This window comes from Cygnus olor, chromosome 18 (assembly GCF_009769625.2).
Source record: "Cygnus olor isolate bCygOlo1 chromosome 18, bCygOlo1.pri.v2, whole genome shotgun sequence".
Taxonomy (NCBI): domain Eukaryota; kingdom Metazoa; phylum Chordata; class Aves; order Anseriformes; family Anatidae; genus Cygnus; species Cygnus olor.
Window position 1 is genome coordinate 9,355,379 of NC_049186.1, and position 14,546 is coordinate 9,369,924.

Genomic DNA, 14,546 nt, shown 5'->3' on the forward strand with positions numbered 1-14,546 from the left:
CTGAGCAATAAACCACATTTAGGAGCTTATTTATTCGGGTGTTTCCAGCGTATTTCGTGCGCGTATTAATCAGATTATTTCCACAGACTTGTACGGTTGTATGAGTGCCTAATTGCACAGAAAAATGCATCATTTTATGCTGATTAGTAAAGGACATCAGATAACAGGCGTTGGTAGTCTGCATCTACACAATAAAGTGCTGCTGGCTTTAAGATTAAGTTAATTAAATACATTTCTGCCCAATGAAATGTCTCATTACACAGGAATTTTGTAAAGAATTAGCAGTGGAATTTGTTCCCTCTGCAAGAGTACAAACAATCAGAGTACACTGATCTTAATAGCAAAAGGATTGGGTCCAGATTTTTATCCACTTCGTAATGTGTGTGCACGCTTTAGCATTTTGTATCTGCGTAAATTTTGGAGAAGTCTTAGTAATACAAGCTCCAAATGTAAAAACAAACAAAGCCAACAAAAAGCACCCCAACCCATGAGCAACAAAAAACACATCAGGCCCAATTATTAGAAATGTTATCATCCTAGTTGCCTGCTGTCAGAGGACACACGGTGAGCATTGCAGTTTTGGGACCCTTGCTGCAGGCACAGCTCTCTGCCAGAGAATCCAGGTCTAACTTGGTCACTGGAAGGACAGTCACAAATGCACTTGGGTGGTGAAGGCTCAGTGAGAGCCTTGGCTGTCTGCAAGGTACAGCCCCAGCACACTCACCCCAACATGATCTTAATACACCAAAGCCACCAAGAAGTTATTACCACAGCACTGTGTGGTTTCTAGCTCATTTGTGTGGTTACCAACGCCATTAAGTGTTGGATTGTACCTGGATGTCCCCGTCCCATCCCACCACATAGGCACTGCCTCACCCTGTACATCACAGCTGTTTCTCATGCCAGGTGCATCGCATTGATTGCTTTTTGGCAGGACTTTACATCTTGCGCTGTCCCCTGATGTCATTATAGCTTTCTTGTGTCAGCATTTCTTTAGCTGGTCATGGGAATCTGCTCTGGTGACTCCTTCAGCCCGTTCGGGACGTGGTACTCATCACCTCTGCAGCCAGAGCTGCAAAACGCCCTGCATCTGGCAACATCACATCACCCACTGCAGCGTGCTTTTAGCTGGCTGTGATTCGTCTTGCAAAGCAGCTATAGCAACCCGGTAGTTTACAGGGTAAATCCTGTCTTTTCTACCTGAAGTATTTTCAATACGTATGTTTGTTCCTTATTTCCAGTCCTATGCTGTTGTGAAGCATTTCTATACCGAGTAAGCAACTAGCAATTTTCTGGGGCACAGAAAGCTTTATGCGTATGGAGTAAGCCCTTGCTTAAAAACTTAAAGAATCATTGTACACATGAAATTTCCATTGACTGAAACGAAATGACTTGAGGTACGAAGGATTCTTGTCTTTTGAGAGGTTTCCAGTGTTCTCTTTTCCAGTTATTTACTACAACACTGCGCTGTAAAACTCTGCATGGAGAATTAGAAATGGCTCCCTACTGAAAAAAATTCCTTATCAACCAAATGGTCATTTACAAATGAATGGGCTAACCTGAGACCGAGGGGGCTGCTACCCTGATAAAATCTTTAAAAGCTGAGGAGCAACAAGACCTAGCAGATGTTAAGTGGTTTAAATTTCCCTTACAATGCCACTTCTTTGTGCTACTTAATTTTGAGAAACTGACTTGCAGAGCTGGTGGTAGAAATGTTAATGGCCATGTTCCTTGCCAGAGAAGACCGAGTAGAAGAAAACAGCCACACTTGTAAAGAATACTTGTTGGTAGTTTATTTACAACAAAATGCAAGGAAAAATACAATATTAAAAATAATAAATAACTAGGAAAAATCAAAAACTAACTGAAATGGATGAAAAATACGACAATCAAATTCTCCTGCTTAGCCTTGCATTGTTTAACATGCAGAGCAGTTCAAAACTTGGTCCTTCTTTGATGGTAGTAATGGATTGCCTAATGTAGCCACCAGAGCTCTAAATAAAAGAAATGAATTACTGGACATTCAGAGTCATGTGGAATTATCACAGAAATGAAATAAAACAATGAAATCTGTTTAAGTGACACCACAAAACTACAGGAGATTGTAATTCAATGACCATGCTGTTCATTTAAAGCAAAACATTGTTAGACGTATTTAGCAATTTTAACTTACACATATAAAACCAAGTCCAAACAATGGAAACAAAAAAGCTCCTATTGACAAGATCATGAATTCTCTCTTACTGCACTAACTCATAAAAAGCATACACATTTGGCTTATTTCAAATGATAACACATTGGAAGTTATAGTGCAGCAAGCTTCAAAGCAGTTTTAAGAAAATGTGGCGGTCTTGTTACAAAATAAGGAACAAATATTTCCATTTCAAAATCTCTACAGCAGCAGTTAATGCAAATTGGCTACTAGATGTCACACAATCACCTTCCAGAATAATAGTAATAATAATAAAAAAGTCAAAGAATAAGGTCAAATACTTTCTTTCCACAGGATTTATCCAGTCATTTACAAAATCAGCAATTACATTCATAAGAAATCTCATTAAGTGTGTGTTTCAGGAATGTGCTGCTTCTCATAGTCTTTCCAGGTACCTCCTTTTTTAATTTATGAAGAGGTCTGCCCTTCTAAAGATTGCAATTGCCAGTTATTTTGTTATAATTGTTCTACAAGAAATATATAAAAATATGAGCAAAGCCAGGAAAAGGTTTTAATAGAAGCCCAAACAAAGTAATCACATTATTTACTCTGAACTGTATTCTCCTTGGTGAAAAATTCCTTGTGAAGTCCTAACAGAATTATATTGTGTAATTCTTCTGCCACTGTGGCAGAGAATAGGAATACACAGCTGCTGTGCCCATTCACCTTTGCTGGGTACCACCATACCCTCTACAGATGTATTCACTAATTATATCATTTATTTTTGCAAAAGAAGTGATGAATACCTGCAAAATATTATTTTTCTCCTAATAAAGATGCTTGAAAATACAATAGAAAGCATTCTGACAAAATCAGTAATGAAAACAACTCCTTTGCCTCAAGATGTTACCCAAGTATTCTGACGTTCCTTTCCATTTCACGTTGTGTGATTTTGTGTTTGCTGGGAATATTCCAGAAGTTACCCTGCATAAAATTAAAAATAAAAACAAACCAACCAAAAAAAACCCACAAGAACAGAAATGTTATTTAAACTTCATATGGACAAATTGGTTAATTACTGACTGGTGGGGAAAACAAAGTAGAACATGGCGGAGGTTACTAACATAGATGATGAAAAGCCTGGCATATTTCTTATCCAAAGCAATGAAGAAATCTAGATTTTTTTTATTTGCTTTCATTAGTAAGCAACATGGAGGCAATGTGGATGAGCATGAACCTTATTTTGGCCTGCAGTGAATTCAGGCTGTTTGGTCAATAAATCTGGTACTTCTCAAGACCAGCACTGCCTCATGGAAGGACTATGGCAGCAGCACATGCTGATGGAGACACAGCATTAATGAGTCTGGCATTTTTTCCATGACATGATCAGTACATATCTGTCACACAGCTATAAGATGTATCCTCTTCAGGAGTGTTAATAATTTTCATACATGCTTTACCTCCCAAACCTACATGGTATGATAATCACCCTATCCACACAGGATTTGAAATGAATCAGTTAGACATGAGTAAAGGTATAACTGCTTTGGTCTAGTAATCTGTAACAAACCCAGATGCCAAAATCTCTATAGAAACAGTAACATGTAAGCACAAGGAAATTACGACTAACTAGAGCTGGACAATTTTTTCGTTGACAAAAAACAAATTAATTGAAAAACAGACTTCCATCAGTGGAGCAGACCTAAACTATTTCTACATAGTTAAATTCAGGAAATAAAAAACAACCAACAACAGTTTATCTTTTAAAAGATTTCCCTTCTCTGCCAATGTCTCAATCTTGCTACTAAATAAATAATAAAGATTAGACCAGTTATAATCATTATTACATAATTTGCACACTCTTAAAGCTGAAATCATAAACTAATGCAAGAAAGTTTTGTTTGCAGCATCACAGCAGCTTTTTTTTTTTTTCAAACAAAAAATCATCACCTGTCAGTTTACTAGCTACACAGAATTACAAACTCTGGGAAGAAATGCAAAGCAAAACATGGACAGTAAGTGGGAGGAAGCATGAAGTCAGACCATAGCTAACCTACAAAGAGCTTCTGGATTTTGCTAGCTACAGGGTTTTAACTATCAATCAAATATACACTTGTTCTCAGTGCAGGTTGACAGTGGAATTACCTCTCCTGCAACTAAAACTACACTATAAATACCACACATTCAACATAACTTCTACTGGATCTACAGCCATTGAGAAGTTCAGTGCATTTAAGCCAGTCCAATCATTACGTTGTGCTGAGAAGATGGCACAAATGTCCTGTACAGGTAGAAGGCCATCCCCAAACTGATTGTTCAATGATAGTTCAGCTCTGGAGGACTCTCTTCTTTTTATCCATGTACCACGTCACCAGTGGTACAAAGTATCACCCACTTCGATCGTATCATTCATGTAACAGCTATCATTCACTGGGAATTGAACAGCAGCTTATTTAATGTCTACTACAGCCACCCATCCTGATAGATACTGACAATATTGATTAAATAGCTATTTGTATGAAAGAGAACAAAGTACCCCAAATGGGGGTCAGAGGGAAAGTTTCTCACTGAGTTTACATTTTGAAAAGTAAAGAAGGAAGGAAGAGAACACTTTTGCAATTCATTTTTCTCTTCCCCCCTCAATCTACACTTCCCTTCCGGGAAGCATTCATTCTACATTTTAATTCCTGAGATTGAAGAGTGATTTCACGTGCAGACCAGGAGGAGCACTTCTGTTTCCTTATTGTCACCCTACATGCGACTGAGCAGCCCCACGATTCATTCGCTTTTCCAAGTGACTGATTTTATTCACTCCTTCCCTAGAGGCGGTGGTAAAGCCTGAAACTAGCTTTCTGTTAGTAGAGATTGTGCTGTTTAGGAATGGTGAGAGCCAGAAAAGAAAAAGTAGTCTCATATTTTCCTTCCTTTACATTCAAGGTCTTACAGGGTAACTACCACTCTTCTTTCAGTGAGGACAAGACAAAATTCATTGGTTTTCCCTCTCAACTGGCTCAATTTAGCTGCTTTTTTTTTTTTCAATCTTGTACATGGAACATCATTGGAACACCAATATGAACTTAAGAGATCACAAAAAGAAAGCTATTAAAATACATTATCTACAAGAAATAGGTGGTTTCTTTTACAAATTCTGTGCAAGATAGAAATAGTTCAATGGCCTCAAAGTCAGTATAATTAATTACAATTGGGGCTTCAATACAGTGATATTTTAGGTTTGAAAAGTTTCATGTTTGTTAGCTAGGCCCCAAATCCTGAGTCATATTAAGCAAAATATGAATCTGAGTGATTGCTGTTGGCGTTCAAGTACAATGAGTTGCAGGTCAAAGGTTTATGAACATACATGAAAAGCCTGAGAGTAGGATGGATTTTAAAATCACTTATAAAAGAAGAAAATTGGAGCTTTTTTATCCAGTTAACCCTGCATTCTGCTTGGCACAAATTTGCCTCAGAAGTCCTTGGCAGCTTTACTGAATATCTATTCCTAATTATAAATGCTATGACCTAGATGTGGATTTCCATGTAGAGATACTGCTACAGAAAGATTTATTTTCTTTTATAGGGTTCTCCTCAGACTATTTCATTGTAGGTCAGTAAGATGCACCATATGGCTTGGAACACTGCTTTAGGAATATATAAATTAGATTCTCTTGCATGCACTTCTCTGAAGGTTTTAAGGATCAAGCCTGAGGAAAGAAGCAATCTTTCCACAACAGTGAGATTATCCGAAGCAAAACAAAACAAAACAAAACAAAACAAAAGAACAAAAAGAAATCCAAGAAACACCAACCAACCACCATGACCTTTCTAGAAACTGTATTATGTTACTCTTGCTGTGGTAGACATGGCTTATCAGGAGGAATCACGCTGGGTTAATTTAAAGTTTTTTCTTCTCTGGATCTGGAAGAGTGAGGGTTTCTGGAGCAGACTTTTTTCGAGGCCGGTCTTTGGGAACTGTTAGGAATTCGGGAGCATCTGTGGAGAGAGGAGTTGATGGAGCACTAGATGGAGCACTGCGGGTTGAAGAAGGCATGGAAATGTTAGAGATAGCTATTGCAGGTGGAAAAATCCCAATTTTCTTGTTGGTAGCTTCCTGAGTTGCTCGTTCAAACTCTCGGACTTCATCCATTGTCATGTCTTCAATAAGAAAAAAAGAAAGATAAATGACATGTTAGAATAATTTCAAATGATGATTTCATTAACTCAGTTAAACTACTTCCATCCAAATTTCAAATCAGAGAGTGACTGCTTATCATGCATATCATTAAATGATTCTCCATATGAATTCTATCTTATTTTAATGCATTGACTGGAGTACAATAAAAGGCCAATGTAAAGAAAATGAAGTACATTAAGCACATACTAATGGTTCTTCTATCTGGGTCTGGGTCTGAACCGAATAATGAGTGCTACCTCAGTAACTGATGGAAAAATCAAGCTATTTCACAGGCAATTAAAGAATATATTTAGATACATAGTCAGCAAGTAGAATTTTTCAGAACTTCAAAGAAAACAAAACTGACATTATTTTGTTCATTAAGATTATGAGCACAAACTGATAAATGACTGTCACTGGTTTGTTTCTCTACTGCAATTATCAAGGGATGAAAACTTCTCTCTCCCCATGCAGAGCTTCCAGTGACTTCTAGTAACCATTGCTTGCACAGAACTAGGGCATTATGCTTTTCTACTAAGAATGCCTAAAGAATTCCCTCAGACTTGATAGTCACGACACACTTTCCAACATCCCTGGAAAACAGAGGCAAAATGAGATGAGACGTCAAAGCCACTTTGCTATGGAAAATCAGGTCCACAGGATGTTTCAGAAGTAGTGGAAGGCTTCTCATGCAGGTGACAAATGTGTCACAGTGCTGTAGAAACCCACAAGAGGGCAGAGCAATCCCAGCATGTTTTCTAAACTGAGCTGTCCAAAACTTTTTTTGATAAAAATCCTAAATGAATGACATCTGCCGCAAATGGGTAACATGAGAAAAAACATAATCTGCATGGCATTCTGAAACCTGCTGCTTCATGCCTATATTGCCTGCAAGATGTCCACTAAACCAACTGAAATAAATTGTATGGTTTTCACTGAACACCACAGTAAATCTGTGTGTTTGAAGGAATCACAGAATGAAACTCAAAATATTCAAACTACCCCAAGTAGAACTGAGCAAAACCCAATATCTGAAAAATACTAATTGAAAGAGGTGACTACTACCAAAGACAAAACAAAAACCAACAACCCCATCTTCCCCACCTCAAACCAACACATGAGAAGACGCCCTGTAAAATCTCTTCTGAGTTCTCTCTGGGTAATTATTTTATAAATCATAATAAATCTTTGGAAGATGTGATTAAAACCGCGGGGGAGTGTGGTAAAATATGGATAATTTATGCTTCACATTCAAATAATAAAGAACCAAGTTCTGCAGATGATAAAGACATTACAGCTATCATTCTCTACTCTTTCTCATCCATTGTTGTCAGTTTGTGTGACATCTTTGTAAATCTTGTGGTATATGGCATTCCTTTTCAAGACTAAAATTTAGCAATTTCATTCAAGTATCATTAAGCCATTTAATAGATTCCCCGAGTTCTCAAAACTCAAAAAGGAACCCAAGCAAACAAACAAACAAAAAAAAAAACAACCCAGAAATATAAACACTGGCATTTTAATCAACACAAAATTCTGGCATATATGAGTGTCTGCGACATGGGACTGGCAATAGTGCTTACCGTATGACCAGCAAAATGATATACTTTCAGTACATCGATACTTTTTAATATTAGCCAGCTGCACGCATGTGTAGCCTTGGCTGCAGATGTTAGGTAGAAGAAGCTTTATGTTGTATTACAACATCATGTTAAATAAACAAAACCAAAGAAGTTGCCAGCTGCCTTCTCTCCTCACTGCAGATTACATTCCAGGGGCCTTTTCAGCCTACAGAGCTGTGCCAGTTATTAGGAGGGAGGACCAAGTTATTTTCAAATCTGAGATAAGTGGTGGAAATAAACAGGTGGTCTGTTAAATAAACAGGAGGAACTGCACCTACTTGTGTTGGAGGTAGATTTGAACCTGATTTGCTGATTTACACTTTATTTTGCTCTGTGACAGCGTGTGTAGTCTCTCTGAACTCAAACTGTTTGAAAACACCCCCAACATCAAAGGGAGACCATGAATTTATCTCAGTTATTTTTGATTGAGGACTTCCATATAAAATAAAATAAAGCTTGTCTTAAATGAATCAGAGTGAAACGGGACAGGATGATTTCTCAGCTTACTGGCCATTTAAGTGAAAATTGATTGAAGTCTTACTACAAGGTATCCTCCAAGACTGTAAATTTTAAATTCAGACATGAAATACTCATTATCCCTTCAGCTGAATTTTGCTTTTTAGCTTACATTCACCTTAAATTCACCTCTGTTCTGATATACTCTCAAGTAAAACAAGTCCTTGCCCTGAGCTTAGAAGGCTCAGACTGTGAAATATGTCCCTGCTCTTTCTTTTTTTCATAAATGACAAATTCTGTCCTGACCTCAATGGTAATTTTGCCACATGGGAACTCAGGATGGCAAACTTCATACAAAGACAAATCCTGAAGTGTAGAGCCAAAGTCAAAACTGATTCTCAATTCACTGAACAGGTAAGGAGTAACCTTGATGCCAAGGAACTGCAGCAAAACAAACACAAGAATTGTCCTCCTGTTTATCCTGTAGATAACATCTCATACTGGTGGGAATTTTTACTAAGAACAAAGGACTTAGAACTTCAGGCCTTGCCCCACACTTGTTCCTTGAGTAAAACCATCACTGCTCTTTTCACAGAAACAAAGGAACAATAACATTTTTAGAAGCAAATACCACTGCATCTTTTCTATTTGCAGATACTAATAATTTCCAATGTTAGGCATCCACTTGAGGTGCCAAAATTAGGAACCTGAATTCTTACAGTTTCCAGAATCTGAATCAGAGCACCTACACATCAGTGTGCCCTTTTCCACAGATTGCTGGTATATACTTCTGAAAGTACTTCTTCTCACCTTGTTGATAGCTAATCAATGATGACATTAAAATTAGTTTGAAACAAGTGAATAAGTCATTAGCTTTCTTTCCTGATGAAGCAAAGAATTTTGGTAGTCCCACAGAAATTTTCCACTTTCCATGTTCCTGGCTTTTTGACTGAAAAAGTCTAAACTCTTGCATTTTTTTTAAACTATTCAAATAATAGAAAGTAGAACTGACATTTAACTACTACTTTATGCATCCAACTGAAATTAGGGAATTTTGTTTTCCTCGAAGACAGGGACTTGTATGCGAGCCCAACCCCACCCTTTCTTACATCAGTGGCAGTTTACAGTGTAAAAGAAAGGATTGCACTTCATGGAGAAAGATTCTGTTCCTGTTGAGGCAAAATTGCCCAAAAATTCCACTGACTGATCAGCAAGATCAGTTGGCTGCTCTTCTCTGATCTGTGCAGGTATATTAGTTGAGGATGGGCAATATGTTTTAAAAATTGACATACTCTTGCTTTGGAATGGCTCTCTATTTCATCCACAGTAGATGAATGTTGGTTGCAAACTTTAATGTTGGTTTTTTCATGCATATTTTTCTCGTATTCTCGAACATCATCCATAGTCATATCTGTAAAAAGTTCAAAATTGTTGGCATTTTCCATTGATTCAATGCAAACTTAATTTTTTAAGAAGGTTCTAGGAATACATAGTCTTTCAGCAGAAGCCAAAAAGGATTTAAAAAAAGCATGGAACAACTAGCTTTATGAAATTTGACTCATAAAGGTAGTTATATCAGCCAAGGAAGGTGTAAGAAGGTTAAGTCAAAGGGAGTCAGAGAACAGGAAGCAGTGGAAATTGTTTAAGAGAATCTGTGTAACAAGGTAGGCAAAAAAGTGTTGAAGTGCAGGCCTTGGCAAAAGCCAAGATCTTCTAAAAAGATTTTAGAAGATCCCTTAGAATAAAGGACAGATACAGAAATATTGTAAAGATTTACTTACCTTTGCAGGAACTTTCTAAAAGATTTTATATTATCTTTGCATAGTATGTCTTAAAACTAGCAAACAGTCTTACTGTTAAAACACACATCAGCTCAGATTCCACAAGCTAACACTTAATTACACCAGAAAGTGGATTAATAGTGAATATGTTAGTAGCTTTGTAGCCTCAAGCCATTTAATGCATTATAAAAATTATACATACTTTACAAATAAGGTTAATTCTACTGGTAGGATCATTTATCATTGTCTAGGCATGCCTGATGTTGTCCAACTTGCAAGTAGTATGTTAAACGCTTGCTATGTAACTCAAAGCAATCGTTAAGGATTTAAAGAAGTTTTTGTCATAAATCATACTTCTAGTAAAAACATTCAGAATCCAATTAGCTGACTTGTGACCTTACTCTTCTGAGTATTTTACTTGTGAGTAAGGTGCAGGTGAACATGATGGCTGTCAGAATATTGGTCCATTCTTTGCAATTATTTCATAATTTTGGAGCTTCATGAAAATAGACATCAACCTTTTATACATACAATTTAAATACCACTTTACTAGTACAGTACACTTGGAAATGCGTAATGTACACCATGGTTCTGTTCTTGAGGCTATTGTTTTTGTCAAGTTTATTATGTGCCATTTGGATTTGTGCACTTTATATCACAGCACTTCTTGTTATGTGATACGTGGGTCTTGATGCATTTTATGAGACAGCTCTTAAGGAGAGATACAACTTTAGCTGTTATATTAGTAGCATGCTGTAATACTTCATCAGTGAAAATGAAGTGCAATCTAAAATTTTGACCAATATAAAACAAGGAATACCACTAATATACTCTTTCAACCTGTTTTGTTTGTTTGTTTGTTTTGTTTTTTTTTTGCTGTTGTCTGGAATGAAAGACGAGCTGATAAGCCATGTAGATAACATGCTAAGATGCATTTTGCCAAGCAAAGAACATGCTCTTTATTAGTAACTAACATTCTGAAAGTAGACTTTTTTTAATAAAGCTAAATACAGTTTAGTAAACAAGACACATTCATACTTACAGTAACAGTAAGAGTAATCAATCAGTAATATCAGTAACATAGTATGCTTGATAACTGATTTTAATACACTGGTTACCTGATTCAGTTTAGCTGACTTGCATCATCTCAGTCTTTCTCAAACTTTAATTTGAAAAGGTAGTAATTTACGGCAAACAGACTCTTTAAAAAGATAATGAAATACTCGGTTTGTAGTCAGCAAGCCTTACCACCTGTTATTCTCAGAACACTGAAGAGCTATAAAGGCAGCAGACAGCACAGACAGTTACCTAAATTAACTTTCTGCACTTTCTTTTCTTTTTCTTTTGTAAGCCTTGCTATATATTTAGTCTTTATTCATATCTATTTTAGAAAGACTAGATTTTTTAGGCTTTGTACTTCACCTGACAAGTAAGTACTAAAATTACAATATATTATTTAATAAGAAGACACATCATGACAGTAAAAATCCACATATAATTGTGTACTGAGTTATTTCATTTGTGGAAAGAGTGTTTTTGACAGGGTATATTAAGAGTTAAGAATCTGTGGCTAAATGCTTTTGGGCCAAAACTATTCCATGTGTTTAATTTCATGATTACTCAGTTGTCATTTTTATCAAAAGCTCTGCTAAAGTGCAGATCACTCTTGGCTTCCCAGTACTGTTTCTTTGTCTTGTCTTTAAGAGGTATTTTTTGGGCAAATTTCTGGGCTCAATTATTGTGTGAAGTCAGGCTTCTTTATTTAAAGTCACTGGTTAAAATTTCTTTGGTTTGATTATTGCATACATAAAGTCAGAACAGTAAGTATTAAAATCAGTCATGGTTCTAATGTTATAGAAACTATTACATTTTGTAAGAAAAGTCAACACAACTACATCCATTCTGAAAAATAACTGAGTCAATTTAAATCAACTGTCAAAAAGTCAATTTAGAAAACATCTTAAGTGATCTACCCTGGGAAATAATCTCTATTTTTTTTTCTGTTTTGGGGAATAAACAGCAGAAGTATAGTCTAGTCAGATAAAAAGAACTACTATTCTCAAAAGTCTTTATCCTTATGAATGCACACACACAGGTGACTTCATTTTGTACAGGAAAATAGTAGATCACTATATTGCAGGTAAGAAATTAAAAAAATACATCTAAACTTAAAAAAAAGCTCTTGGAAGTCTTCCTTACTGGACATAAAATTATTGTATTAGTTTATGGCTACACAACACAAGTGATATATATATTAGTAGATTTCAGTATTTTTATAATCATTACAGCACAAGCTTTTTCATGCACTATTCAATTTATAAGATATTCTCAAAGATATTTATATTCCCAAATAACTATTATATGTTAGATGGATATTTTATCTTCTACAAGTATCTATGATTATGGTTACATCTTACTGAAAATATACGTACAAAGGACAAACCCTGTGAACTTATGCCCAATACTACAGCTGGTGCATGGATTCAGTACAGTTTTCGCATGCAGCTGCTGTTCAATCAGACCCAGAGGGTTTTATATTTATATTCATTTTTCAGAAAGGACATTAGAGTTCTATCTTTTCGTTATTGCAATCCATATTGTCACTTTAAAATCTTCATAAAAAGCTGAAAATGTGTTGGATCAGAGGCCCTAGGAGTTTGCAGTATGGAAATTATTAATAAGAAGCTTTAATAAAACCTGCATGCAGCTCTCATATACATGACTCTTGGCAGAGACAAGAGCTTCTATCTGCCTACAGTGCAGGATGACTGGACTGATGTATACTCTGAGATGCATGGGATATAAAGGCATCCCTGTATGATGCCTACCAGCTGCCAAAAATACAGTCTATCCTTGCTAGCAAAGAACCTGCCATAAATGAACTCCGTATGTTCCACAGAAACTGAATGTAGTTCTGCCTCTTTCATGAACAACTTATGCTAGGACCTGATGGTCTATGAAAGCAAATTGAAAATTGTTGTTAATTGTGATATGCTTTTCATCTCAATGAGCTCAATTTGGAGAACACTTACCATACCACTCATCAACCCAGGCAAAAGCCTGCCGGTGACCGATCAATAGTATATCTCTGACCACCTGTGAAACAAGGAAAAGGTTAAATATCTTTGCAGCAACAAAACATTTTAGAAAAGTGACAGTGTTGACTTTCAACAAGATTTAATGTGAAAAATATTCTGTCAGTTTTATCTCTAAAAAGACATACCCTAGAGAATCAGACATCCTGGCTCTGAAGGTCTTGTAGTCCAACCTCCCACTCACAACAGAACGACTGCCAACACTGGATGGATCACATCAGCGTGGCTTTGACTAGCATGAGAAGCCATTTGGGAATATGTACTGAATCTTATAATCTTTGGGAAAACAGACTGGAACTCTTTTGCTTTTCCTTATTAATTCTTTGGAAGAGTAGAAAGTCAACACTCTAAAAAGTATTATCATTTGGCTGTTGTGCCATTCAGTAATTCATTTTTTACTAGACTGACTGGAAAGCTCTCCCATTATCTGTTTGTAACAAACACTGTACTGTCTACTTGTACATTACTCATTTATACTCACAAATCCTTTAGCTCATATATTTATCACAGCACTGAAAATATTACTGATATTTTTTTCTTAGCCTTAGACCCAAGTAACTCCAGGCTTTGTCAAGTTTACACCCAGAGATGAACTCTTTGGATTTGCTCCAGACCTCTCAGACCTTGAGAGAGATTCAGCTAAGCCTCCTACCTCCAACATAGAGTTACATTCCTATGCAGGATAGTACTCAAGTTCTGCTTACGTGAAGGATAAGAAACAGCTCTTGTTTCACTGACCTTATGTACAAATTGTTCTACTCTGGTTTGAAGTCCCCAGACTTCAAATTTCACAGTCACAAGTTTGTAGGAACACATAATTGGCTGATGGGTCTCTCTCCAGCCTTCTTTTAATTGGCCTCTCCCAGTCTTCTGTGACTTGAAATATTTAGGATCCTGCAAAACAAAGCAAATGTACTCAGAAATCATGGAGAAGCCCTGTTTGTTTGTCTGCTAAAATAAATGTTTTGGTAAGATATAAAATATGAAAACACTCTAATAAACATTATGAAAAAGTAAAATGAAATGGGCTTAAGTGAGCGCCAGGCTATAATAAAGTTCAATCCTGTCTTTTACGCAACAGCCAGTGAATTGATGGCATTCTTGGAAGCTACTTTGAAGCTCATTTGATCTAGGACATTTTCTACTATAGGAAAATATGTTATTGCAAGTCATTCCAATGCAATGCACTCCAAGTGTTACTTATGGCCTTTGGAAGCAATGAAGCAATGTTGTTTCTTTAGGACTTGTTTTTACACTACTCCTCCAGTG

The 14,546-nt window shown here is 36.4% G+C and overlaps 1 protein-coding gene across 5 annotated transcripts in view; it reads right to left on the bottom strand.

Annotated features, from left to right (window-relative positions):
- Window positions 1-5,134: 5,134 nt before the first annotated feature.
- The window catches only part of PITPNC1 (phosphatidylinositol transfer protein cytoplasmic 1), an 87,990-nt gene continuing 78,578 nt past the window's right edge, over window positions 5,135-14,546 (bottom strand). For 4 of the 5 annotated variants that reach the window (XM_040530271.1, XM_040530272.1, XM_040530274.1 and 1 more), the window contains 3 exons: window positions 14,016-14,171; window positions 13,215-13,278; window positions 5,135-6,304 (listed from right to left, as the gene is read on the bottom strand). In XM_040530271.1, the coding sequence (XP_040386205.1) occupies window positions 6,045-6,304; window positions 13,215-13,278; window positions 14,016-14,171 (480 nt within the window). In that variant the 3' untranslated portion in view covers window positions 5,135-6,044. Of the gene's footprint in view, window positions 6,305-9,693; window positions 9,813-13,214; window positions 13,279-14,015; window positions 14,172-14,546 lie in introns of all 5 variants that reach the window. The other variant, XM_040530275.1, reaches the window with a different exon arrangement.